We start from the raw sequence: 13,530 nt of genomic DNA, 5'->3' as shown, positions 1-13,530 counted from the left end.
AAGTGCTGTGATGGTTCATTCAGCACACCCCTCAAATTCTAGATAGGCAAGTGCAGTTAGCAAAACTATCCTATCCCAGGAGACCCTCTTGATTACACCAGTCTTGCAGCCCGGTAGCTTAGGTTGCCTCTCACTGCCTTAACTTGTCTTCTGCTTTGAAATTATCAGTCATGCTTTTCTTGAAATCCTATCCTCTCTTGATTCCATGACTCCTGGCTCTTCTCTCACCTCTCTAATTACTGTTATAGCAAGTTCTTCAGAGAATCCTCCTCATCTGCTCTACAACTTTCTGTGGGAGTTTCACAAAAAGCTGTCCTTGTTGTCCTTCTGTTCTCTTGCTACATCTCATCACTCAAAATACATTCAAGGTATCATTCATAGGACAACTCACATTTCAGTCTCTCCTTTCCGATGTCTCTTTCTGTTCCAGACTAACATCTTGGCTTTACTTTTTGATATCTCCTTGGCCAGCCACTAGCTCAAGCTCAGCATTGCTAAAACTGACCTCTCAATTTTCCCTGCAAGCCCTCCCGCTGCCCTCCTTTTTTTTTTTTTATTCTCTATATAGGCCTCTCTCTAGATTGTCACATCCAGGCTGTGTCTAAACCTTGCAGATGCATTCTGTATATCACCTCTTAGGTAGGCCTTTCCTGTCCTTCCACACAGTTTGAATTTCACCCAGTCTCTCATCATCTTGCAGCATTCTCTTTGTTTTTTGACAAATGTTATTTTGTCCCAGTTGCATCCATTTGCAGTGCACATACAGAGGTCACTTTCCTAGCTCATCACTTTCACCTTCTCTAGCAACCCTTTCCCACTTGTATGAAACATAAACTGCTTGTTTTTACTTCAAGAGCACTTCATAGCCTAATTATATGCTACCTGTCATCTCACATATGCTTTGAGGTGTCAGCTTCTACCCAGGTTGGCTAATGCAGCCAGACTTTATCACCTGCATATTAAATTTTCAACCCCCACACATCTTTGTAGTTTCTCACATGGTGCCCCTCATGCACAGGAATCGCTGCCCATAAACATTGATGAAGCCAATTCATTGTCATCCTCTAATCCCTCCTTAATTCTTTGCTGTAATGCCTGCTGTGGTGGGCAGTGGTTGAGCAGCTCATGTGCTGAGACTACAGCCTGATATGCTGCTGTTTTCTTGTGCAGCCTTGTGTGTTTTAACTTGCCGCTTGTCTAACATCTAGTTTGTAAGATTTTTGAAGGGGACACTTTTTTTATTCTGTGTTTTTTCAATCTATGCAATATGGGGTCTTTATATAAAAGTACCATTTTTTTGAACATATATGTTTAATAAGAGTAAATGAAGAGGCAAGCAGATTTTGCACGGTGGCGGTAATATTGAATATTTGTTTGCCTTCGCTGTGAATTCTGACGGGGTCTCTGAAATTTATTGTTTTGAAAATGAGTTCTGTGAAAGAATACAAACTTTTTTTTTCAAATTATATGCCTTTGGATTCCTTAGTCCTACAGACATACTTCTGTTACCTAATATGTATTACAGAAGTCGCATTAGTTTGTGTGTGTTTCAGGGAAGGGTTGATTTACAGGTCAATTTTTTTATCTGTTTTATTACAGCTTTGCAGTCGTCAGTTGTACAGGTAAGAAATTTGAAACCAAAGTGGTTGTTTAGACCCGATAAAAATTGGCAATTTAGCTTTTAAAAGTTGAGTTACATAGACATGTTCCATTTAATAGATCTTAGAATGTCAATTTGATGGAGGGAAAACTCAGATTTGTTTCAACTCTGCCCATAGCAGAGCGTTTTACCTAGGATTCTTACTAAATCAGTGCTGTGGAGCTGGAATTGGGATTGTTGATGCATGTTATGTGGTCATTCCTAATTAGAAGGTGATGAGAACTGCATGTGATGCTGTATTGTAGATGGGATTGGTACATACTGTGCCAAAGAAATGTCTCAACTCTGTGTTTCTCAACTTAGTCAAGAGACATGACCTGTAATCTCTCCTTATCCTACAAAATGCTAAAATTTCCAAAAGAGTGCCTTGCAGTCAAATAATATTTTTACTTTCTACATCCACTTTTAATTGATTATGTCAGCAGTGTTACAAGAAGTTTAATTTTGTTTTTCAATTCTTGGGCCAGATGAAGATTGGATTGAATTGTTTTTTTCTTTTCATTCACTCCTTGTTCAGTGAAGTCTTCAGTAAGTAAAGGGTAACTTGACTGAAAATTTGAGTAACAAGTGAGTTAACACTAAAATGAGACTTCAAGTTTTGGCCCTTTTATGTATGAGAATTGAGATCCAAATAAATTACTTGTGTTAATTTAAACTGTGGTATGTTCTTGATGTTTGTCTAGGTGAGTATGGACATGGAGTGTATGATTGTGAGATGCAGTACTATAGTAAACTCTTTCATATCCGACATGCTATCATCTGGAACTCTCAAATTACTGGTATTTTAACCATAAGTAAATTTTAGTTATATTTTCCATAAGTATAGTATAGTGAAAGCAAATACAGTGTAAGTTGTCAGTGTACAATACTACTGTTCGTAAATATAGTACTCTGCTACATTTTTGTTTGTTTCTTACTATCTAATCTTGTTTTTCTTTAGTGTTATGCATTGTTAGGTATACCTTTCTATTCTCCAGAATATTGGAATATCTGCCAACGTCCTGGTTCCAGGGCTGCCAGATATGAGGGAGTTTACTGTATACCATTGGTGCATTTGTAACATAGAACTTAATCTCTGTGACCAGTAACATTACTTAAAATGTTTCCCATTCCGTGAAAGCACATTTGCATTTATTAAAATTTGAGATACTAAAATGTGCATAGCAAAGGTCATGGTTGTTTATTTGAAGTAGCTTCTGCTAGTTCCTTGCTTAATGTGCCTGATTTTTTGTAACATTGATGCGTTGGTAGCAATGACTTTGTGGGTGGCTGTTTCGGCTTTTATAAATTCTTTAATGTCAGGGTGGAGCATGGGTATAATTTTCTTGTTGTCACAAAGTGCACATCTTGCACTTACTGGTGTTACAAGATGCCTTTTAGTGTTTTCATCAGAGGTAGGGCTTCTAAATTGGAATCTCATGTCAAATTGGCGTATTAGATTAACTATAATTTGCCCTAAACAATAGTTGTAGAAAAACAAAAATGTGTCGCTTAATGCACATTTTAAAAATATTAGTGTTATTGGGTAAAGGCAATTCTTTAAAATTGCCTGAGAACAATAAACCTTTGGTTCAGGTTCTAAAAGCAAACCAGCAATTTGACTTAGGCATTACTGGGTGAGTGCTTGGTGGAACAAGCTGAACTAGTTTGAAATGAGTAATCATCACCCTTAATGGTTTCCATTTGAGAGAAGACTCTTTGGAATCTTCAGTGTATAACAAGACCTAGTAAGAATGTTGAAAATTAAATTGCTTCCTGTGAGTGAATTTTATTGCCATTTTTTGGTTCTTAAACATAAATTTTATCAAAAGATTTTTCATATGTTCATGAATGTCATAAATGTATATTTAATACTGGTCAAAAGTGGAGCCACAATAAAATATTTCATTTTTTTTTTACTCTAATGAGTTCTAACATGTTGAACAAGGTAGATCACTATAAAAATGACAGGGTATGCTAGAAAATGAAGTTGAGTAAAGTGTAGAGTTGCATGTTTGAAAACTGGTATTGGCAAATTTTAGTAGCTGTAAGGTACATTGTAAGAGGCTATGAGTTTGCTAGTGCAAGGTCTTTTCATACACCATCATTCTCCCATCTGGGATTTAGTAGAAGTCCTAATACTGTAAGTGGGGCATTGGCTTACATAGTATTACATGCAAATTAGCTTTTTATTCGTGACTACCATTAGTAAGACTAACATTATTATGAATTGTGGAGTTAAGCTATGCCTGAAAGAGTTATTGGGCAGTTCATGATTTTTAAATATGGAAAATAAATATGGGCCTAATTTTGATCTCATACTAGAATTAAATCAGAAGTAATTCCAATGAAGCTAATGAAACTACATCAGTGTGAGCTGAGCATCAGGTCCAGTGTACCTTTTTAAAAACTGTGTGTTATTTTGTAGTTATTGAAAAACTGACATGCCCAGACACACTTTAAAGCACTACATAGTGTAGGGGTCAGGAACCAAAATAGCAAGAAGAGCCACTTGTTCAAATTTTTTTTTGTTTTTTAAAAAAACAAAAACAAAACCCTCAGTAATTCAAGAGCTGTAATTCATGTGAATATGAGATGGTCCTTAATAACTAATGTCAACCCATACTATTTGCAACCCTTATTTTAAAAACGGAGCCCACACAATGATTTGTAATGCAATACATGCTTACTGCAGGACATTCACAAATTTTTTCCGTATTCTGTTTCCTCACACATTTCATGTATGTGTATGTACCACTGTCTTCCTGACTTTCACTCCCAAACCCACGTTAATTATGCCTATTTTACTTTACGTTTAATGTCATTTTTTCTTTGCTGCAAGCTTCCTTTTCTTTTTTCAAAATCAAGACTTTATTAGCAACATGATCAAAACAGATATAGTATCATCCCACAATGAACTGCACATATTAAAGGGGGAGTTATCCAACATTTTGAGATCACATATCATTGGCTATTTAGCTATGAATTTCTCACTATTGGGCTTTTAGCTGTTCATTGTTTAATCAAAAATAATTAGGAGAAGGTTTTTTTTTTTTTTTACTTTGCAATTATAGTGTTGGGAGCCACAAAGAAGTATTTAAAGAGCCTTATGTGGCTCCGGAGCCACAGGGTGCAGACCTCTAGTCCTAGTGCAGACAAGAGCTTCAAACATAGCACGTGTACAGAGATGTGTCTTCAGCTATCTCATATGAGAAAAGAGACAACTATCTCAACCTAGCTATATCTGAAGCATTTTAAATCCAGTCAGTGTGATGGTCACCTTGAAAAAAGCACGGCTGATATCTTTTCTTGTTAGCTGGGATGTCATTGTAATACACTTAAGTCATTGTAGTAGTAGGCATTACCAAATTTGTATTTTGAATAGTGATCCTTTTCTTTTTCCATATGATTATTGAGACTCTTGAGGAAATTTATGTGAAGAGAGTTTGTGAACCTTAACTTCTCTCTCGTTTCTTGACTCCAGTTCTGAAGCTGATGCATATCTTGCCATGAAGACTGGGGTAACACAAAATAATTTAGAAATGGATAGAGCACTGATATAAGATGAAGTGCTGTGTTTCTTCCAAGCTGTTGCGTCTGGCTTCCATGCTGATAAAAGTGGATTTATTAGGCCTTTAAGGTTTCAGTCAGTGCTGACTGTACTATGATGCATAATGTTATTCATAGAGTTGTAGAAATGTAGGACTGGAAGGGACCTTTTAGAGATCACCAGGTCCAGTCCCCTATGCTTAGGCAGGACCAAGTACAAGTAAACCTAAACAAGCTCTAACAGTTATTTGTCCAGCCTGTTCTTATGAACCTTCAATGCTGGGGATTCCACAAGCTCCCTTGGAAACCTATTCTGGAATTTAATTATCATTTTTAGATTTTTTTTTGTTCTCTTCGGGACTGTCTCTAGTTTGTTCACATTTTTCCTGAAGTGTGGCTTTCAGAATTAAACATGGTTCTCCAGCACAAATTTCATCAGTGCCTTATACGTGACATTCCTGTTAATGCAATTCAGAATACTAGCTTTTTTGCAACTGTGTCATATTGTGGGCACTTATTTAATATTTAATCCATCATAACCCCCAGATTACCAGGTAGCCAATTAGTCCCATTTTGTATTTGCATTGTTTGATTTTTCCCTTCCTAAGTGCAAATTATCTCACTTTTTAAAATTTCATCTTGTTCATTTCAGATCATTTGTCTGACTTGTGAAACTCACTTTGAATTCTAACCCTGTCCATATGTGTATTTTATGACCATATCCGCTATGTTGTTCATGTCCCTTGCACCCCTCTAGAGTATGCCCTCCCAGTTTAACAGCAAACCAATGATAATTACTCTAGAGTACCGTTTTTCAACCGCTTGTGCACCATTTTATAGTAATTTCATCTAGCCCACATTTCCTTTGTTCACTTGTGAGACTGTCGCATGGATTGTGTCAGAAATCTTACAGAAATTGAGAGCTATTGTGTGCTGCTTCCCCATATCTGCTGGTCCAGTATCTCTATCAAAGAAGGAAATTATGTTAGTATGGTGTGATTTGTTCTTGAAAAATTTATATTGGTTAATCCTTAAAACCCTATTATTCTTTAGGTGTTTACAAATCTATTGTTGAATAATTTGTTCCATTATCTTTCCAGGTTTTGAAGTTAGTCTGATAGGTCTGTAATTCTCTGGGTTCTCTTTGTTCCCTTTCAATAGGTACTGCATTTTGATATTTCTGATTTATACTGTGGTCAACTTGTATCAGAGAGGTAGCAGTGTTAGTCTGTAGCTTTGAGAACAACAAGAAGTCTTGTGGCACCTTATAGACTAACAGATATTTTGGAGCATAAACTTTTGTGGACAAAGACCCCGCTCATCAGACGCATGAGGTGGGGGGGTGGTTTCAGAGGGGTATTTAAAGAGTGGGATCCGAGTAAGAGGGAGGGCCAGAGCTGACAATGTCTATTCAGCAAGGTGGAAATGGCCCGGTACCAACAGTACTTATCAAAAGAGGAAAAAACAAGTCAGATCAGACGGGGATGTGAGCCTTTGTCAGAGTCTAATGGGGAGATATTAGCCCCCAAAGCTAATGTGGTAAACATGGAACTTTGAGTTTAGGATGCTGTGTTCTGTATTCAGGTTACTGCTTATGTGTTTACTAATGAGTTCAGCTGTTGTTGCAGAATTCTTATGCAACAAAATGTGATGACTTGCCTAACTTAAGAACTGGCTGATCAAGCACAGCTGTTTTGCAATTAGTTGAAATACAAGTATGTATCATGGTCCTGATTGCTGGGATGACAAAGCTTCCAAATAAAGTATTCCAAATCCCACCCTCTTTTTCTCTAACAAACCTCCTAGACATGTGTTGCAAAAGCTTTGTGCTTGCAATGAAAAGTCTAGGATATTTAAACCTTGTTGAGAGGGTAAGACAGCCTGCAGGTATCAGCAAGTACCAGGCTAAGTATAATAAGCTTGCCTCATTGTTAATAACCTCAAAGGTCTTTGAAATCTCAGTTGTTTCAGGGCAAGCATGCCTTTTGGCATACCTCCCAGTGAAAGACTCTGAGGCATATAAACTTAGTAGGTAACAAGTTCCAGTCTTCTAATTCCTACAGATCCAAATTATTTTCATACTGCTTCTTCCAGGAATTCATGTTAACAGCAGTACCCTGTGAAAGACATACTTAATATTATAGTGACTTTAAAAAGTTGTGTTTTACATCTGCTTTTTGTTAAAACTGATTCACATGGTGATGTGATGTTTTGTTATCAGCCTTCAAGTTTTGAAATAGGCCAGTGTCTGATGAGGCCTTAGTAGTAGCTAGAAGAAACACTGATTACAAAAGCTACGTCTACACGTGAATGCTACATCGAAGTAGCTTATTTCGATGTAGCGACATTGAAATAGGTTATTTCTATGAATAACATCCACATGTCCTCCAGGGCTGGCAACGTCGACGTTGCGCAGCACCACATCGAAATAGGCGCTGCGAGGGAACGTCTACACGCCAAAGTAGTACACATCGAAATAAGGGTGCCAGGAACAGCTGCAGACAGGGTCACAGGGCGGACTAGCGCTTCCGGGGCAACAGCTAGCTGCTCCCTTAAAGGGCCACTCCCAGACACACGCAGCCTGCACGGCACGCGGTCTGCAGAGCCATAGGCACGCACACCTCGAGCGACGCAGGCATGGACCCCCATCAGCAGCAGCAGCCAGAGGTCCACACAGCCGCCCCTGCAGGAGCAGTGCTCGCCCTGCTAGATGCCATGCGGGAGGCAGCTGAGCACCTCCTTGCCACAGAGGAGGAGCTGCCCGCAGGGGAGGAGGACTCAACCCCCAACCCTACAGCACCCCGCCGCCCCCCCCCGCTGCACACGCCGCTGGCTGTGGAGCTACCCCACCAGCACCGACTGGTGGGAGTGGCTGGTGCTCGGAGAGTGGGACGATGACCGCTGGCTCCAGAACTTTCGGATGAGCCAGCAGACATTTCTGGAGCTATGCCAGTGGCTCACCCCTGCACTGAGGCACCAGGACACTGCCATGCGGCGTGCCCTCAGCGTCGAGAAACGGGTCGGCATCGCTGTCTGGAAGCTGGCCACTCCAGACAGCTACCGATCCGTAGGCCAGCAGTTTGGCGTTGGCAAGGCCACCGTCGGGGCTGTCCTCATGGAGGTAAGAGGACCCACGGGGGGAGTGGGGGGAGGCAGCCCTGGCAGGGGAGGGGAGGGGAGGGGGGCCCTGGCAGGGGAGGGCCACACACACCCTGCACACCCCTCATTGGTGCTCTCCCATGTGCTTCCCCTGCAGGTCGTCCGCGCCATCAACGCCCTGCTCCTCCACAGGCTCGTGAGCCTTGGGGACCCGGATGCCGCCATCGCGGGCTTTGCCACCCTGGGCTTCCCCAGTTGCTTCGGGGCTCTGGATGGGACTCACATCCCCATCCGCACCCCGGAACACAGTGGAGGACGCTACATAAACCGGAAGGGCTACCACTCAGTGATCCTGCAGGCCTTGGTGGACAGCCGGGGCTGTTTTCTGGACATTTATGTGGGCTGGCCTGGCAGCACCCATGACGCCCGGTTATTCCGGAGCTCGGGCCTGTGCTGCCGGCTGGAGGCGGCGACCTACATCCCCCAGTGGGAGATCCCTGTGGGGGACACCACCATGCCCCTCTGCGTCATCGCAGATGTGGCATACCCCCTCCGGCCCTGGCTCATGCACCCGTACACGGGCCATCTGTCTGCCAGCCAGGAGCGCTTCAACCAGCGCCTGAACCATGCGTGCCAGGTGGTGGAGCGCACATTTGGCTGCCTCAAAGGGCGCTGGAGGTGTCTCCTCACCCGCCTTGATGCGGGCCCCACCAACATCCCCCAGATTGTGGGCGTGTGCAGCGCCCTACACAACCTCGTGGAGAGCAAGGGGGAGGCCTTGTTTCAGGGCTGGGCTGTGGAGGCCGGCAGGGCCGATGTGCAGCCACGCGCTGCCCCCAGTCGCCAGGTGGACCCCAAAGGGACCCAGGTCCGGGAGGCCCTGCGGGCCCAGTTCGATGAAGCCGCAGGGTGAACGCTGGCAGGCCCCCCACTGCACCCCCCATCCTCCACAACACTCCCTGCCCCTACGCCCACACCATAGAGCACCCCAGAGCACACCCCCCAACTTTTCTTGTAAAAATAAAAGCAGACAGTTGTTTGTCAACTCAAACATTTTCTTTACTGCAACTCTTATTATTATTATTATAAATATTCTGAACAAGACAAACTATGTACAGGGGAAATCAAAGTGATAAATATATATACATTATAAAAACTTGGATAACATGAAAGGGGAAGACAAGGAAGGGGAGAACTATTTACATGGGCGGGTAAGGATCAGCATAGTAATGGGTCACAAATACAAACTATTTACAAGAAAAGAACAATAAACTTGGGGGAATATATACAAAGGGGGAAGGGGGGCCACGTCCTGGGCCCCACGCCCCTACAGTCCAGCGCTGCGGGTGGGCGGCTGGGATCCCCGCCTCGGCCGCAGCCCGGGCCGGGCGGACCAGGAGATATGGCCGGCGAGTGTCAGCTGGCCCCAGGTCCCCCTCGGCAGAATTGCCCTCGGTGGCGGGTGGCGGTGCGACAGCGGACGGCGCAGCAGGTGGAGCAGGCAGGGTGGGCGCTGCGGCGGACGGCGCGGCCTGGGGGGCCAGGGAGTCCGCGATGCGGTTGAGGGTCCGCATGTAGGCCCCCCATGCCTCCTGGCGCCAGGCCAGCGCCCGCTCCTGCAGGTGGAGGCAGCGTTCCTCCACCCGCAGCCGCTGCTCGGCGACCTCCAGCTGCCGACGGTGCAGGGCCAGCAGCTGGGGGTCCGTCGCTGGCGGCTGGTGGTGCTGTGTCCGCCGTCTTCCCCGCCGTGGGGCCGGTCAGTGCTCCGCCGAGGGGCTGGCCTGGAGTGATGGCCCCGGAGGGCTTTCCAGGACCACTGACGCCTCGCCAGCACTCTCCGGTCCTTCCGATGGTGCAGCTGTGGAACACTGGAGGGTGTAGCCAGACAGAGTCTCCCTCTTACAAGCCAGCTTGCTCATTGCCCCCCCCCCCCGCCCCCGAGGAGCACACAGGGTACGGAAATGGCTGCTGACAGCACAGTCTTTGATGCCCTCATTGAGGCCCAGATATGCTAGCTTATCGTGACCCTGAGAAGCAGAAAGTACAGCTAGAAGGCTAACAGGCCAGACTGTCAACATGAGGGGGGGGACCCTCAAGAAATCACCCCAGCTAGCTCTCCCTTCCCCTAGCCTCTAACTGCCGCCCCCGATTCAAACCCAGCTCGGCTCCTCCCTCCTCTTTGTTCAGGGCAGAGGTGTTACCTGCCAGTTGTAGCCCCAGGATCATCCTTAGCCACGGGGAGCTATTCAGCTAGCTTCTCATATCTAGCCTGAGTCTCGCATTTGCATTCCCCCCACTCCATCACATGCTGCTGCTGGGTGTCGCACCCCGTCCCCCCGGGGGACCCTAGAGGTTCCGCTCCCCCCAGCCCCCGGGGATGGGGCATGGCACTGTCGTGCTGGGGGTGGGGTGGGGCAGGGGCTGATGCACTCTTCTGAGGGACATGCCACTGCTGTCCTTGGGGCCATGGCCATCTGGGCATGTGGAGGGCCCTGGCCATATCTATTACCCCCGCCCCTCAACCCCGGGGGTGTGCACCAGGGGGGTACATACCTGACGGTCCACTCCCATGGTTGGGGGACACCCGGGGGGCGGACGCCCGGCTGGAGCTCCAGAACGGCAGCATTATGTGGAGGCCGGTGTCGCTGGAGGAGGAGTCCCTCTCCTCCTCCTCCGGTGCCCCAGGGGTGGGCTCCTGGCGGGGCCCCCGGGGTGCGGGGCTTGCCTCCGGGGCAGACTCCACCTCCGGGGCCTGCTGGGCCTCCTCGGCCGAGGTATCAAGAGTGGCCGGAGGGGAGGAGGTGTGCCGGGGGTCCAGGATGTCCCTGAGCTCCCTGGAAAAGGGGCAAGTGATAGGGGCGGCCCAGATCGGCCGGCCGCATCCCGGGCCCGGGCGTAATGCCACAGCTCCTTCACTTTACTGCGTACGTGATCCGGAGTGCGGGCAGGGTGACCCCGGGCGGCCAGGCCCTCGGCCAGCTGAGCGAATGCATCCACATTCTGCCTCTTGCTCCCCATTACCTGGAGCACCTCCTCCTCACTCCAGAGCCCCAGCCCCAGTGTAGAACTCTGCACTTCTCCTTGTTGAACCTCATGAGATTTGTTTTGGCCCCTTCCTCCAATTTGTCTAGGTGACTCTGGACTCTATCCCTACCTTTCAATGTATATACTTGTCCCCCGCCCCCAGCTTAGTGTATTTGCAAAGGATGCAATCCATTCCCTCATCTGCATCATTAATAAAGATGTTGAGCAATATTGGCTCTAGAACCAATCCTTGGGGCGCTCCACTTGAAACTGAATGCCAAACAGACACTAAGCTGTTGATCACGACCTGTTGGGTCTGATCACCTAGACAGCTTTCTATCTACCTTACAGTCCGTTTATACAATCCATACTTCCTGAACTTGCTGGCAAGAATATTATGGGAGACTGTATCATAAGCTTCGCTAAAGTCAAAGTATATCACATCCATTGACTTCCTCATGTCCACAGAGCCAGTTACCTAATCATAGAAGCTAATCAGATTGGTCAGGCAGGACTTTTGCTTGGTGAATCCATGTTGACTATTCCCGATCACTTCCCCTCTTCCAAGTTCTGGAAAATGAATTCTTTGAGGATGGCCTCCATGATTTTTCCAGGTACTAAGGTAAGGCTGACCTGTCTATAGTTCCCTGGATTATCCTCCTTTCCTGTTTTAAAGATGGGTACTATATTTGCCTTTTTCCGATCATCTGGGACCTCTCCCAATATCTATGAGTTTTCAGAGTATGGTGAAATGCTCTGCAATAACATTTGCCAATTCCCTCAGGACCCTTGGATGCATTACATCTGGATCTATAGATTTGTGTATATCTAGCTTTTCTAAATAGCTCTTAATCTGTTCTTTCTCTACCGAGGGCTTCCCACTTCCTTCCCCTACTGCATTGTCTGATGCAGTAGTCTGGGAGTTGACCTTGTCTGTGAAGACAGAGCCAAGAAAAAAAAAAAAGCACTGAGTATTTTAGCTTGTCCCTTATCATCTGTCACAAGGTTACCTTCCTCATCCAGTAAGGACCCCACACCCTCCCTGATCTCCCTCTTATTGTTAACATGCACATAGAAACCTTTCTTGATTTAGTGATTGGTTCTATGTTGTCTGAGCCTATATTAGTTTCTACATCATTTACCAATGATCATAACAAATCCCTTCATATTCTCAGCTATTCTATATCTGACCACTCAAGGCTATTTCCCTACATCTCATTTGAGAATCTTTTATGTAGACAACATGCTCTCTGAAGATATTATTAATCATGCTGCTTTATATTCTGCTGTCCTGTGATGTATAAATGAAACCATAAAATACTCTTGTAATTCTATATGGCGTGGGTAAAATCCCTTCAGAAACTGAATAGCTATAATTTATTTTTGAGACAAACATGTTTGGTCAAGCCCGTCTTTTAAGAGACTCATATCAAAATAGTTTCTATCTGCATTTCTAATTGTCAGATTTGTTCTGCTTATTCTCTAAATTACATTTAAGAGCTAAAATATCCAAGCTTGATTCCAGCCTTAATCTGGTTTGATAAATCTCTTAACGTTTTCCAGTATAGTACATTTATGTTTATAATATATTCGGTTATTGTCAATTGGCACACTAGGGCCGTGTCTACACTAGCCAAAAACTTCAAAATGGCCATGCAAATGGCCAGTTCGAAGTTTACTAATGAAGTGCTGAAATACATATTCAGCGCCTCATTAGCACGCGGGCGGCCGCGGTACTTCGAAATTGACACGGCTCGCCGCCGTGCGGCTCGTCCTGACGGGGCTCCTTTTCAGAAGGACCCTACCTAATTCAAAGTCTCCTTATTCCTATGAGCAGATGGGAATAAGGGGGATTTCGAAGTAGCCGGGGTCCTTTCGAAAAGGAGCCCCTTCTGGACGAGCTGCGCGGCGGCGAGCCGTGTCAATTTTGAAGTACCACGGCCGCCTGCATGCTAATGAGGCGCTGAATATGTATTTCAGCGCTTCATTAGTAAACTTCGAAATGGCCATTTGCATAGCCATTTCGAAGTTTTTGGCTAGTGTAGACACGGCCTAGGTCTTTTAGCAAAATTGTGAGCTGCAAATGTCTCTGAGGAAGTTCTAATATATGCAACATATGTGAAGGAAAGATTGTAAATTCCTTTCCAGAGAGGTTAGTTAACAACGTAACCTAAAGTCAAAACAGAATAATGAATACTATGGATGTCTGCGAGCAGTTG

General features: G+C 45.2%; 1 protein-coding gene across 2 annotated transcripts in view; it reads left to right on the top strand.

The window, feature by feature from the left end:
* TBCD (tubulin folding cofactor D) overlaps positions 1-13,530 on the top strand; it is a 204,487-nt gene that overhangs the window by 121,467 nt on the left and 69,490 nt on the right. For both annotated transcript variants that reach the window (XM_075014908.1, XM_075014907.1), the window contains exon 23: positions 1,600-1,622. In XM_075014908.1, the coding sequence (XP_074871009.1) occupies positions 1,600-1,622 (23 nt within the window). The remainder of the gene's footprint in view (positions 1-1,599; positions 1,623-13,530) is intronic.

Source organism: Carettochelys insculpta, chromosome 20 (genome assembly GCF_033958435.1).
Source record: "Carettochelys insculpta isolate YL-2023 chromosome 20, ASM3395843v1, whole genome shotgun sequence".
In the NCBI taxonomy this organism is placed as follows: domain Eukaryota; kingdom Metazoa; phylum Chordata; order Testudines; family Carettochelyidae; genus Carettochelys; species Carettochelys insculpta.
The sequence above is the reverse complement of the archived record's forward strand: the minus strand, read 5'-3'. Positions and strand labels throughout refer to the sequence as shown.